The following is a 13,293-nucleotide window of genomic DNA, read 5'->3' as shown; positions in this document are numbered from 1 at the left end:
TCACTAACTCTAGATCTACTAAGCAAATCAGCAGCAAAAAAATACACACTGTAATTACATAATTAAGCATTTAAAGTCTTCAAAGTTCAGTTGAGCTTCATTCAGAATCCCTCCCCAGAAACAGACATGCACAAAAATGTAAATGAGAGCAATTATTTCAATAGGGGAACACCAAACTTTTAGTATTGTTGTAATGCAAGTATTACAGCAACGTACAGGTGTGCTGAGTTGGCAGCGATGGAGCAAAATGCTTGCAAGGTACAAGTAATGCAGTAAAAAACATTTGAAAAGAACAGCGCTGATTCTTCCAGTCCGCTGGGTGGCAGCATAGTGCTATCCTGCTAGTGCAACGTCGGCTCAGAGAAGAAGCGCTTGTGTTTTGTAAGCTGAATTTTGACTTTCAGGCAGAACTCTTTTTAAAGTCTTAATTAAATTTTGTATTTTTGATATTGGACTGGCAGTCATGGTTGTAGTTTCACCGATTTTTAAACGTTATTTGGGGATATTTATTGTCTTGGATGAGTTTCTCTTGTGGTTTTATACAACTGGAATGACTTAAGTGCTGCCTGAAAAACTAAATTCGGAGAATAAAATGCCCCGGTTTGCCTTTCGGCCAGCCTTCAAATTTTCCCCGCCTTCATCCTAAATGCTTTCCTGCTTTACCGTCTAACTTGACGTGAATATGGCGGCAAAGGAGACTGTAAACAGTTATCAAGTGAGCGTTGAATCTGTCGTGAACGGCTGGCTAGTGGATTATTACTTCTTTTTGGCTTTAGAGTTCTTTAAAAATGAACAATACGAGGATTTCTGTGCCATTATAGATATACTCGACTGTAAGTATAAACAGTGTTTTTGACTAGTTTGGCTAGCTCGTAACCAGCTATAGTACTACCAGAACTGCCTAACTTCGTACCAAACTTAATACAAGTTAGCGGACTTAAATATTAGTGCTCCTTTATAAGTTGTCTTCTATCTTGGTTACGATAATACATGCTCTTAAACTTTCCAGGCGCCAGCTGACAGAAAATAAATGAATAAACGGGGGAAATTTCATGAATCGTGTTGTTGTGAGACTAAGCGGACTCATCGTCTTGTTATGTCGAGCGAGGCTGCTCTTATTTATTTGTTTTGATCTTTTATATACACAAGGAACAATTTCAGTTCTGTTTACATGTATGTACGTTCACGTAGTGGTTTTTCAACATACTAAAATGTGTCTTTTAAGAAAAAAATCAAGGTGATTTTAATGACATATTTATAGTTTTATTACCATACAAAAGACATCTTTTTCTTAAATACAACCTCCATACGCCTTATTTTTGGGGTTTGTTTTTTTTAAATTATTTATTTATTTATTGAACTTGTTTCTAGGGCATAGACTTCTCTCCAGGTGACATGATAATGGAGTATCAACAGGACTGTCATAATGCCAAGTGTTTATGTAGCTGTACTTCTAATGCTGACAAACATGATACTGACATTACCTGAAAATGTTATTTGTAGCCAGTCAGTAAAATCGGTTATGTATTCCTTCAATTTGAGACACCTCAGTAGACGTTAAAAAAGTGGGCATATAGCCAGCTATTATTGCCAGTTACTTAGGCTATTTTGTGTTATTAATTTCTGTGTGTTTGGGGGAAATGAGAAGCTTCTTTATTGTTTTATTGCAGGTATTATGGCGCGCCCTTTGGAGTCCACGGATGACATCGCAATGAAATTTCGAGTGTTACAGTTTATCTCCCGGATAAATGAGGGTGAAAACCTTGGTGAGTTCAACATTAATCGACAAGATCGGCACATCTGAGTATTACTGTGGTTCTTTAAGCGACATCAGTGTACAGCTCTGTGCATCAAAATAAATCATTTGCAAAAATGTAATAACTTACCTGTCAAATGATTAAAAAAGGGTATGTAACTAATCTGCAATACATTGTACCACAGTTATGCCACAGTTAGACACATTTAGAGGGCAATATAAATAATAAAAGCTTGTGATTAGAGTCTGACTACACACTCACTGGCTACTTAATTAGTTACACCTTGCCTATACTGGGATTGATCACCTTTTGCTTTCAGAGCTGCCTCAGTTATTTGTGTCACATAATTTTCCTTCCTTGGTCCATATTGACATGATATCCATTGATGTCTATTTAAATACCAGTACACATTTTTATGTAATATTCTGATATCACAAAAGTATCATATCACAATGTCACTGTTGTAGCAACGCCATGCCTTGATGTTCCCTAGTGTGGACAACAACGAGAAAAGCCGAGGCATGTCTCAGAGCAGGAACCACCTGTCAGCTTCCAATGATATAGTGAAGCAGCTCCCTTTTTAGATCCCAACTTCCAACAAAGGAAAAGTAGTTTGTAAAACACCAAGGTGGAAATGTCAAACTTATTTCACTACTTGAGGTGGTGCTAGTTTCAGTCGTCATTATGCAAATGTACTGTTTATAAGATTGGGGAAACCTGCAGTCAGCTGAGACTGAAGGAGTCACTTGGATGACTGACAAAACGTTTCTCCCACTGAAAACGCTGCGTCCAGATGAACAGAATCAACTAACAACAGAATTGGGGACTAACATGCTAAAGTCACAGCGGAGATCAAGACTCACCAGACCAGGCAGAATTTTCCATTTTGAGTGAATGAGTCAACTCAAAATAGTCTCACTATTCTCCTCTGACTTCTCCCATCAATATGACAATTTTTATTCAGCGAACTGCTGCTCACTGGATGTTTTCTCTTTATCTGACCATTCTCTGTAAACCCTAGAGATGATTGTTAGAGAAAATCCCAGTACATCTTAAATGCACAGACCAGCCTGTCTGGCACCACAAACATGCCATGTTTAAAGTCGCTGAAATTCTTATTCTGATGCTCGGTTTGAATTCCACAAGTAGTCTTTACCATATCCAAATCCCTAAATGCGCTACAGCTGCTGCGGTGGGATTTTAGAAATTTTCAAAAAGAGTTCTTAGTCAAAGCTGTGTCCCAGATGTCACACAGGCACTTTTATTAACATACAGCACAGATGTACATGAAAAATTACTCAAAATTAAATTATGAGCATTCATTAAATAATAATGCTCCATAAATAAAAGAAAACAAGGTTGTTTTTGTGCTAAACAAAGAGCTCACAATTGTGCAGTCAAAATGTAAACTAAAAGACGCTGAGCGTAATAACAAAGACAGACAGATTTTACAGCTGCTCTGTTCCCAAGTTTTACTGTGTGACTGATAGCCTGGAGTTTGAAATCCGCTTCATAACCACGTCTCTTAGGCTACGTTCACACTGCAGGTCTTAATGCTCAATTCCGATTTTTTGATCAAATCCGATTTTTTTGTCTCCTCGTTCACACTACAAATAAAATGCGACAGCAAACGCGCTCTAGTGTGAACGCTCAAAGCGGCCCGCATGCGCAAAAGAAGATGTCACACACAACGCGCTCTGTTTAGACCAAGAACAACAGTATTGTTTGACTGATGGCCGTTAATATAAAGACTTCGGACTTTACGTTTCCCAATTTTTGCTTTAAGTTATTTTGTTATTTACATAATAATGTAAATAACCTAATAATGATCCTTATTGCTGTTTAAGAGAGGAGCGGTGCTTCAAAGGATAGCTGCAGATTTCTGTCAGAATCTGCAGATTATACAGTACAAATGAAATGTTTACGTTGTCTTCCCAACAGTTTCACTGACATCTACACTGGATGGCTAGGAAGCGTTCGCGATGTCTTCTCGGGCGCTTCTCGGGCGCTGATAATTGGCTTCAGTCTTGTGTCGGTGACGTAAAAGGCGGATTTAATGCGACTTGACCGTTCAAACAGCAGTCGCTTTCTAAAACATCGGATATGTATCGGATTCAGTACCACATACGAAAGTGACCCAGATCGGATTTGAAAATATCGGATTTGCGCCGTTCACACTGTCATAGCATGATCGGATATGGGTCGCATAGGGTCAAAAAAATCGGATTTGATGCGCTTTCGCCTGCAGTGTGAACGTAGCCTTACAGGTGCCATTTATGGTCCTTATACACAGTACGTATCACTCCGCGAAGCTCCTCGGTAGCCGTAATGCGCCGACAATCTATCAAGCGGTGCAGCTCCGTAGCTTACCAAAGTCGTACTCAAACATTTTTGACAGATTGCTGAACGCCGTGTACCACATAAAATCGGTTCGCGGCCACCAAGCACAACCAGAATTCATACATAAGGCGCGCTATCAACTTTTGAGAGAATGAAAGGATTTTAGGGTTAGCGCTGTTAGCTCGCTAGCGCGGTTAGCTCGTTAGCATGTTTAGCTCGTTAGCACGTTGACGCCGTCCAGCCCCACGCATGGGGCGATGCGCAGTAACTCGTTAACGGAGATTTGCCGTGTCCGTCTTGTCGCTGCCTGCACGTGAAGCGATGGGATAGGAGGGGAGTTGTCTTCAGTGAAGGCGAGGCGGAGTAACGTAGCTTTTGAAACTTATTGGTATTATTGTACCTAATAGTCCAGTGATGTCCAGTGAGTGTATACATGGTATATAAAGGACATCTGGTGACATATCAATACTAGGACTGCTTCTGTAGCGCTCAGTTGTCACGGCGTCACTCACATTTGCAACTAAAAACAGACAACGTAGCAGAAACATATCTAAGAGCAGGGGTGTGTTAAAAACATTACGCTCAAGCTGCTCCGGTTTTTAAACAAAAAAAATCGTTTCTAAAAGAGAATTCAATGAGCAGTTTATTTTAAAATACCTGTTTTTTTTCTCATTTTAATATTTAATATTTTAAAAATTGCTTATTAAAGAGACAAATGTAATTTTCCATTATTACTCAATTGATAGAATACTTGATTATCAAGAATACTTGATAACAAAACTAAGTTTGATTTCTGTCATAATCAATAGCCTGATTCACAGCTTTCTCTAAATTCATATTTGAGGTTGACATCTCGTCATACTGCGAATATTGTGAATAAACACAACAGTGAATATTGGTTTGTCTTTGCCTACAGGTGTTTCATTTGAAATGGATGTGCCATCAACTCCTCTGGAATCAGCCTTAATGTTACTGGAAAAAATAAGCCAGGAATTCAGTATCCCACAGCAGGAGTATGAAAAGGTGTCCTCTTCTCTTAAAGATATGGTAAGCATTTCTCTTGAGCTGAATTCCTTTATTGTACTTCCATTCAAAGTAGAGCTGGGCGATATGAGATTTTTTCATATCACGATATGTTTTTTTCATTTCAGGCGATAACGATATCTATCACAATATAAGCCAAATAACTATATTTGTAAGATTTAAATGTGCCGTTGCTCACAAGTAAAATGTGAAATAATCAGCAGCTTGTTTTTATTTAAATATTTATTTCCCATAATAAGTTCAACAGGGTAGATGTACTTAAGGAACATGAAACTTTTTCAGATAAATAAAGGCAAATATTGCAAACTACACAAAAGGCAGCCGCTAAAGCGTTTAAGTTTCAAAATAGAACAAACAAAACAGACTAAATTGTCAATTCCACTTAGAAACAAAATATTAATTCTAAAAATAAATCTTAGTTTGTTTTACAGAAGATCAGACAAAACTGACTAACTTTTGTCAATATCAAATAAACTGAGAACTAAAAGGAAATTCTCAATCTCTCCTTGTTGTATAGCTGAGCTTTTCAAACAGTTTTAACAGTTACTTTAGTCTGACAAAAGCCGAATGACGAATTAGCGCTTCCAGTCAGAGACTGAGGCTACGTCCACGGGTACACGGGTATTTTTGAAAACGGAGATTTTCCGTTTTCGTTTTAAAAAATAATCCCGTCCACACATAAAGGCAGAAATGAAGGAAAACGCTGCTATGAACATGCCAAAGCAGCAGGTGGCGCTAGATTCCTAACCGTGCCGAAATGTTGGCCAATCAGAAGTCTAGAAGCCTCGGTGGGAAAAAGTAAACAAAGCTGCAGCATAGAAGCAGAACCGAGTCGTATGTGTGGAGGGACAGTAACTGTGTGTATATGTAAGCATTTAAACACTGCAGAGAGTACAATTAACAGTATTGTAGAAATTCATTTCACCGAAACAATAACGTGACGCACAGTGTCACGCATGCACCAGTTTATTGTATTTCCAGACTTGCTTTCGGCACAATTTACAGTGCACGCTACTCTGTTTTTTGTCAGACTTGAAATAGCCGAAATACCTTCACACTACGGAACTTCTATGGCTCTTCCGTTCGACAATCTCTCCGGCATTGGAACCATCATCTGTTTTCTCTTCGGTCACGCTCGGTTGATTTTTCTAGTCGGCACTCATTTCCTCCATTACCCGCTGGCTGCTTCCCAAACAAACACACGTGCGGCTTGGCACTTGTGCTGTACGTAACAAGTCACGCGGACGTGACGCTGCGGCTGTGATTGGTTCGGCTCTGCGCTACTTAATTTGGATTGGCTGACCTTTTTTTTTTTTTTTTTTTTGAGGACAAGAGCGGCGAAGTCTATCGCGATAGCTTAATTTCTCTATCGAGTAAAAGTTATATCGTGATACATATCGTTATCGTTCTATCGCCCAGCTCTAATTCAAAGACAACTTCTCCCTAAATTAAGTGGGTTGTTTTTGTTTTTACATTTTAAATATCTGCACTTGTTCAGCTTTTACATTCTTACATACGTCTACAAAGGCAATCAAAACAGTGGTTTCTAATTATGTTCTGTTTAGCAAATAATATATTTCTGTCTTTAGATTGTGGGGATTTTCATCAAAAACAGTAAGTTTGAGAAAGCAGAAGAGGTGCTGATGAAACACTTTCCTCCCAAAAATATTGGAAAGGTGAGGTTACTCGCTAAACCTTTTTTTCACTACACGATAATAACATTTACATTAAAGTCAGTGTGTAACTTTATCCCTACTGATAAGTTATTTTGTAAAGTCTTGTTTAAAAATTGATAAGCATTGTCATATCGATGTTGATATGCTGTGTAATACAAAATAACCAGGATGGGAAGCTTTTGCTAATCGTTTTATAGCTTTTAAGTGTAGACAAAGACACAACGGTTAATTTCATTTCAGATCTACTAGGCTTTGCAAGCTTAGGCCATAAAAATACTGGATAATGGACAGTCTGCTTTCCCATCTTGCATCTCCTCATCAGCCACAGTCATCAGTGTGCTGATATGATGATAGCGCTGGTGCAGGAAGACATTATGTGGAAAAGACAAATTAAAACAATTGGTTTAGCTTGCATGCCTTATAAGTGTCCCTTTTATTATCTGGATGGGGTTGACTGATCACTGAATGATCTTTGGATGGTGGAGCCTCATTTCACTGTAGAATCCTCCCCAACTTTTTCTGCATTTGTTTTTTAGCTCCAGCTCCCTCCAGTGGCCAACCTCCCCCTTTACAACAAAACCATCAAATAACTGCATTGGCTAGTTTTCATTTTCTGTCACATGAATGTTAAACAATGTTGGGTCTGATTTTATTACATCCCTAAAACAATTTAAAAATTAAAATGGTGCATGCTAAGATATTCAAACACATTATATTTTTAATGTCACGTTTCTCACATTTTCTGTAGAGAGCAACATTCATGGGTCTCATCAGGAAAAAGAATAAGATTCATGAAGTCATTGAGCAAATCAACTTTCAGCACTTCAAGGAGGAGATGCTTGCGTTTTGCCTGAGGATCTGCCACTTCAGCCTTCCTCTTCTTCATAAGGTATACATGCTCTGTATTAAATATGTTTTGTTTTTTTTAGTTAATTATAGAAACTAATCAATAGAATAACTTTAAGCAATGTGAAGTCCTTTTAAACATTTGGGGTCAAGATTGGCCCATCTTTGCATTTAGACATTTCAGCACTTGTTGGGAAAATGGAATGTACACTGCCCGGTGCATCTGCAAAGAAATTGCTGTTACATGAGGTTGACAGCATTAAACTGCAGTCCAGCATTAAACTGTACCCTCTAAACCAGGGGTGGGCAACTCCAGGCCTCGAGGGCTGGTGTCCCTGCAGGTTTTATATGTGTCCTTGAACCAACACAGCTGATTTAAATGGCTAAATTACCTCCTCAACATGTCCTGAAGTTCTCCAGAGGCCTGGTAACGAACTAATCATGTGATTCAGGTGTGTTGACCCAGAGATCTAAAGATCTAAAACCTGCAGGACACCGGGGCCTGGAATTGCCCACCCCTGCTCTAAACCAAGTCTCCAGGGTTTTGGAGATATTTTTTTTGTTGGTGTTTTTTAAAGCCTGCGCATCTTGTAAAATTATCAGGATTTCTATATGTTTCTTTATTACCGGTATGTCTATTCTTCATGTACATCCCTGCTGTAATTTCCTGCTTAAGGATTAAGGATTTCATAGATCCAGCTCTTTCAGCTCAGATATAATATATGCTGACACCTTGATTTGTAGTATCTTCCAATACTAGTATTAATCAATAATAAGTTCTTCTTTGTGAGGAAGAGACCAGGATGTTTAAGGCTGCAAATATCAGATTGCTTTCTTGAGCAGTCCTAATAGCTCAGTGTGTTTAGTAAATGCATGAAAGGTTCAACTTGCTGTATATTATGAATTTAAGTGCATTGTCTTTTGACTAGAATTGAGATTCAAATGAAGAACAAACCATGTTTCATATGTAATCAATTCAGAAATCCTGTTCATGGAAGTTTCTTTGTTGTGAATTTGTGTGTGTGTGTGTGTGTGTGTGTGTGTGTGTGTGTGTGTGTGTGTGTGTGTGTGTGTGTGTGTGTGTGTGTGTGTGTGTGTGTGTGTGTTTGGTTTATGCATCCCAGGCTGCAAAACGTATCATTGAAAGAACCCCTGTGGATCAAGACAGCACAACAACTGAAAGTGATGAACAAGCTGAACCTCAGCCATGCTCTAGTTCACAAATAGCCACTGTCCAGTTTGTACCATGGTAATCGCTTCCCTTCTCTTAGTTGATTAGTAATGTTAGTAATGTCTAATGTTAATGTAATGTCCATAGCAATGCCTATTAAGATCAGTGGCAAAACAACAGTCAGTTTGAAAATGTGTGAAGAAAAATAATTCTCCCTTTTCTTTGAATTGGAAGTGATTATTAACTATATTAATACTCACCATTAGCAGCTGCATTAATTGTATGTTGCACTCATGTGATCACACTGTCCATGCATGTAAAAACATTTATGTATTAGATTAACTGTACATACCTTTTTGTTGTCAGGATGTTTGTTTGTCTGTTTTTCAGTTTTCTAGTGTTAATAGTATTTTATTGTCTTCCAGTACACATTCACTTATCCCGAAGACCAGGCTAGAAGCGGCCTACAAATCCCTGGCCACAGGTTTAAATAAAAAAACATTTGCTCAGTTGGAGGAAGAAGTAGACAGAGAGGAGCTGGAAAAAGAAAATTTTTGCAAACAGCTTTCCATGACATCAGAGAGGTGCACAAGTGTGGACTTGGAGGAACTGTTATTTCAGAGAGACTCAGGAGGCCCTATGGAAGCTTCCCCAGCAGACCAACCAACACAAGCAAATGCCATTCCTCCAATTTGGGCAGATTTACACTTTAAGAATCCGATTGTGCTGTGTAAAAGAGAGAACTACACTGTGTCTCGGCTGGTGGTGGAACCAGACAGTCAGGCAAGTTCACGCTGCACAACCGCTTTAGAGGAACTGGAACCTGAGGTCAGAAGGAAAAAAACACCACAGACACTGTCTGCATCTAATGAAAAAGACCGTCAGTGTCGGGGAAGAGACAAAAAAGGTGCCACGCCCACCCAAAAGAGCTGCATTCAAGCCAACAGAACTCGCACCAGGTAAGTTAAAGTAGCAAATAGCAAGATGTTTTTGCTATCCGGTCGTTAAGTCTGACGTCATTAGCCGTGCCTGGGCCCAAACTCCGCTGCAGGTCCTTAAGTCACACGATCACTGCAGCATCACTGAGAGTTAAAAACTGTCTAAATTCTTTCATCTGTAATAAAATGATCAGTGTGGCTGCTCTACCAGGTGTAACAATTACGTTTAACATCCAGGCATCCATGAAAACTGAATCTATGAAGTTTAACGGAGTTAGAAGTTAGCAGGGAGTTAGCTCGCTAATTTCCATCTAAATATAATATACCATGTTCTGACCGAGGGATTTCTGAAAAAATTAAGACGTACAGCTCAGCTATCACTTCCGACATAAATGAAGACAGAAAAGTAAACAGCAGTGACTTTTGTAGGGTTACTGAAGTTGGACTAGCTGGTATATAATGATGTGCTACGTGATCGCTAGCGATCATATAAACAGTGAAGCTGGAGGATGAACGCTAACCTTTTTCCACTCGATAAAAAGTTAATGTGAGGGTTCCCGAAGGTTAGGGACAAATGCAATCGCATGGCAGGATGCTGTAAACAGACCAAACGTCAGTCAGGAGAACAACTGAGATAATCCATCCACAATATGAGGTTAGTCATTAATATACTGCTGCATGGGCTGGGCTGCAGTTACATCGTAAGGTTTTAAAAACAGATTTAAAATGATTAGCTGTAATAAAAACTGAGAGAGGCCGACAGTGATCACTGACTGTTTTTAGGGACTTGAGATTAAATAGAACAAGATACAAAGCATTAAAACGTGTTAAATACACAACAGCCTTATTAAACACAGAGTAGTTTGGGCCGGGAAGCAGGATTCATCACGTCCTCACTTAAAGACCGGATTGTTTCGCCTCGTCCATGCCCCAACTTACGTCTGCCCCTCAGTTTGAGAACCACTGTGTTATGAGAAAGTTACTGTTTAGTAGATATACAACATTAAAAACCGTTTGTTTCAGCTGTTTGAGTTGACTCCTCTGACTCTGCATCCAGCAGGGAAAGTTATGCTGCAGCACAGCAGTTTGATGGTTTACTAAGCAATAAGTCCAAATGTGCATTTCTCACCTGTTACTGGTTACTAGATTGTCAATTTTCAATGTTTGAACTTATTTTATAATAACTTTGATGTGAAAACTAATAACAACCATCAATCCATTTTTCTGCTACTTATCTGGCTCTGGGTTATGAGGGCAGTAGCCTGAGCAAAGATGTCCGGATTTCCCTATCCCCAGCCACCTGTTTTAGGTCTTCTGAGGGTATATTTTGTTTTCACCATGTCAGCCAAATCACTCCAGCATGTCCTGGTCTCCTTCCAATTAGACATAGCAGAAAACACCCAATTAAGTCCTAAATCCTAGTAGGATGCTAAAAAAAAAAAAAACAACTCACCCAATTGTCTTCTTTAGGTCCACAACATGATTGATATTTGACCAGTTTTATTTATTTATTCAGGAATCAGGATAATATGGACGTCAGCCGTACCACATCCTCTTCAGTGGAGAGCTCACCAAGTGAGTCACCTTCTCATCCTGTCCGACAAACAACCTCCACTCCTCACAAGGACTCTGGTCAAAAGAAAAGTCCTCGTCTTTTAAAATGGTTAGTAAACGCCAGTAACTGAGAAACTAAAAGTGGTAGAATACACCTGGGTGAATATTTCACCCAGCGTGATTGAGTAATAGTTCTAATCATTTTTAATTTTTATCTTTTGTAGTTGTGCTTAATCATTTTGCCAAACAAAAACACACTCTGGATCTTATTCACAGGAAGCGACTGTACCATGATGCACAGGAGAGCAAGGGCGGCGAAGAGTCGTATGTTACCCCTAACAAGAGCGGTATGTAACACTTCATTAAATATAAAATGTTTATAAATATTCAATAAGACTAAAGCAAGTTTGCCATCTGAAACATCTGGTTTTAATGTTTTTCTGTTTGTTTGTTTTTTTGCCTTCCTACAAAGGCTCAGACATGAGCACCAATTCAAATTCAGGCCAAAGGAAAAGGGTAAGTATAGCAAAACATGCTACAAAGCTAACTTGTCACTGTACTTTCCTGTGGATGTTATTTATAAATATAAATAATTAATTTATAATTTATTTACATAAATTACACTAAGTCAAACTCTTTGTTCAATACAGGCATCTCCATTTACAGTTTAGCATATATATTTTGTTCCTCTTTTGCACAAAAAGTACTCATTTGCAACCATCATACAAATGTAAGTTCCTGTATGAATAATGCAGTACACATGAGGACATTTCACTTTAGTCAGTTACATTAAAAACAATTGAAACAATGTTTGGACTCCCCACAGTAGGAAAAAGCTAACAAATCTTTCAATTGTGTTGCAGAAATGGACAGAGAGTGAGACGCAGAAGTTAAAAGACGGGGTCAAAAAATTTGGAGAGGGCAACTGGTGTAAGATAAAGGAACACTACGGCTTCAAAGATCGAACAAATGTCAACCTGAAGGACAGGTGGAGAACAATGAAGAAGTCAAATATCGTCTGACTCACCAATGTCATTTTATCCCATCTCCATTTATTTATTTTTGTTTCTTAAGCAAGTTATTGATAATTTTAAAAATTTGTTTATAGATTTGGTAAATGTTCAGTGTCCACGGCTCAAAGATTGTTTTGTTTTGAGGAAGGGATAAAATGTTACTGTAATGTTACTGTAATGTTACTTTGATAGTCTCTTTTTGTCTGCATCTTTATGTTAATGTGTTCTCATTTGTGTTTCACGGGGTCCTAGAGGATTACAAGACATGACTCATACGTCCCTTTAGTGAACAAGGACAAAATTCAAGGTCTCTCTTCTTCCCCCCCCCCCCCATATAATCCTAAATTTAAGTGACATTAATTAGCTTTTTAAATTGGATCCATTCTGTATGCTATTGTGACTACATGACACTGAAGAAAACGAGTCTCCCCATCAGGATGCTACGCAAATGTTGATTAATTCCACATTGTGATCAGTGCGGATACAATTTAGTATATACAGAGTAGCTTTAAAAGTCAAAAATTTCTCTCAGTCTTGTGATCTCAGAAAAGCAGAACAGACCTTTTAATTAAAGATATGACAGCAGCAAAATATCCATTTAGCTGAGATCTACAGGTATATTTTCCCCCAAACAAACTATCGATAAAAAGAATGAATGGAGCAACCTTTTTTGTGTGTGTGTGTGTGTGTGTGTGTGTGTGTGTGTGTGTGTGTGTGTGTGTGTGTGTGTGTGTGTGTGTGTGTGTGTGTGTGTGTGTGTGTGTGTGTGTGTGTCAGGTCTGATGCAGTGAAATAGATATAAAAAATAAGCCCAGAGAATTTAAAAATCCTTTCCTGTTTACAAGCACAAACCCATATTGAGACATACATTTTATCATTCAGTCCCTATTAAAAATAATGATGAACATGAACAAAGTTCTGCTATGACATTACTGTTGGTAATTCTGGGTAAAT

The 13,293-nt window shown here is 38.5% G+C and overlaps 1 protein-coding gene across 1 annotated transcript; it reads left to right on the top strand.

Annotated features, from left to right (window-relative positions):
* The first annotated feature begins 644 nt into the window (after positions 1 to 644).
* LOC113024577 (telomeric repeat-binding factor 2-like) lies at positions 645 to 12,670 on the top strand. The gene is made up of 11 exons (XM_026171766.1): positions 645 to 833; positions 1,671 to 1,766; positions 5,014 to 5,144; positions 6,731 to 6,817; positions 7,566 to 7,706; positions 8,788 to 8,912; positions 9,260 to 9,793; positions 11,289 to 11,435; positions 11,603 to 11,673; positions 11,799 to 11,842; positions 12,190 to 12,670. Exons 1-11 carry the CDS (start codon positions 683 to 685, stop codon positions 12,346 to 12,348), a joined length of 1,686 nt encoding a protein of 561 aa, XP_026027551.1. The 5' UTR covers positions 645 to 682; the 3' UTR covers positions 12,349 to 12,670.
* Positions 12,671 to 13,293: the final 623 nt, after the last annotated feature.

This window comes from Astatotilapia calliptera, chromosome 1 (genome assembly GCF_900246225.1).
Source record: "Astatotilapia calliptera chromosome 1, fAstCal1.2, whole genome shotgun sequence".
Lineage (NCBI taxonomy): Eukaryota > Metazoa > Chordata > Actinopteri > Cichliformes > Cichlidae > Astatotilapia > Astatotilapia calliptera.
Note: the sequence above shows the minus strand (reverse complement) of the source record. Positions and strands in the feature narration are given on the sequence as shown.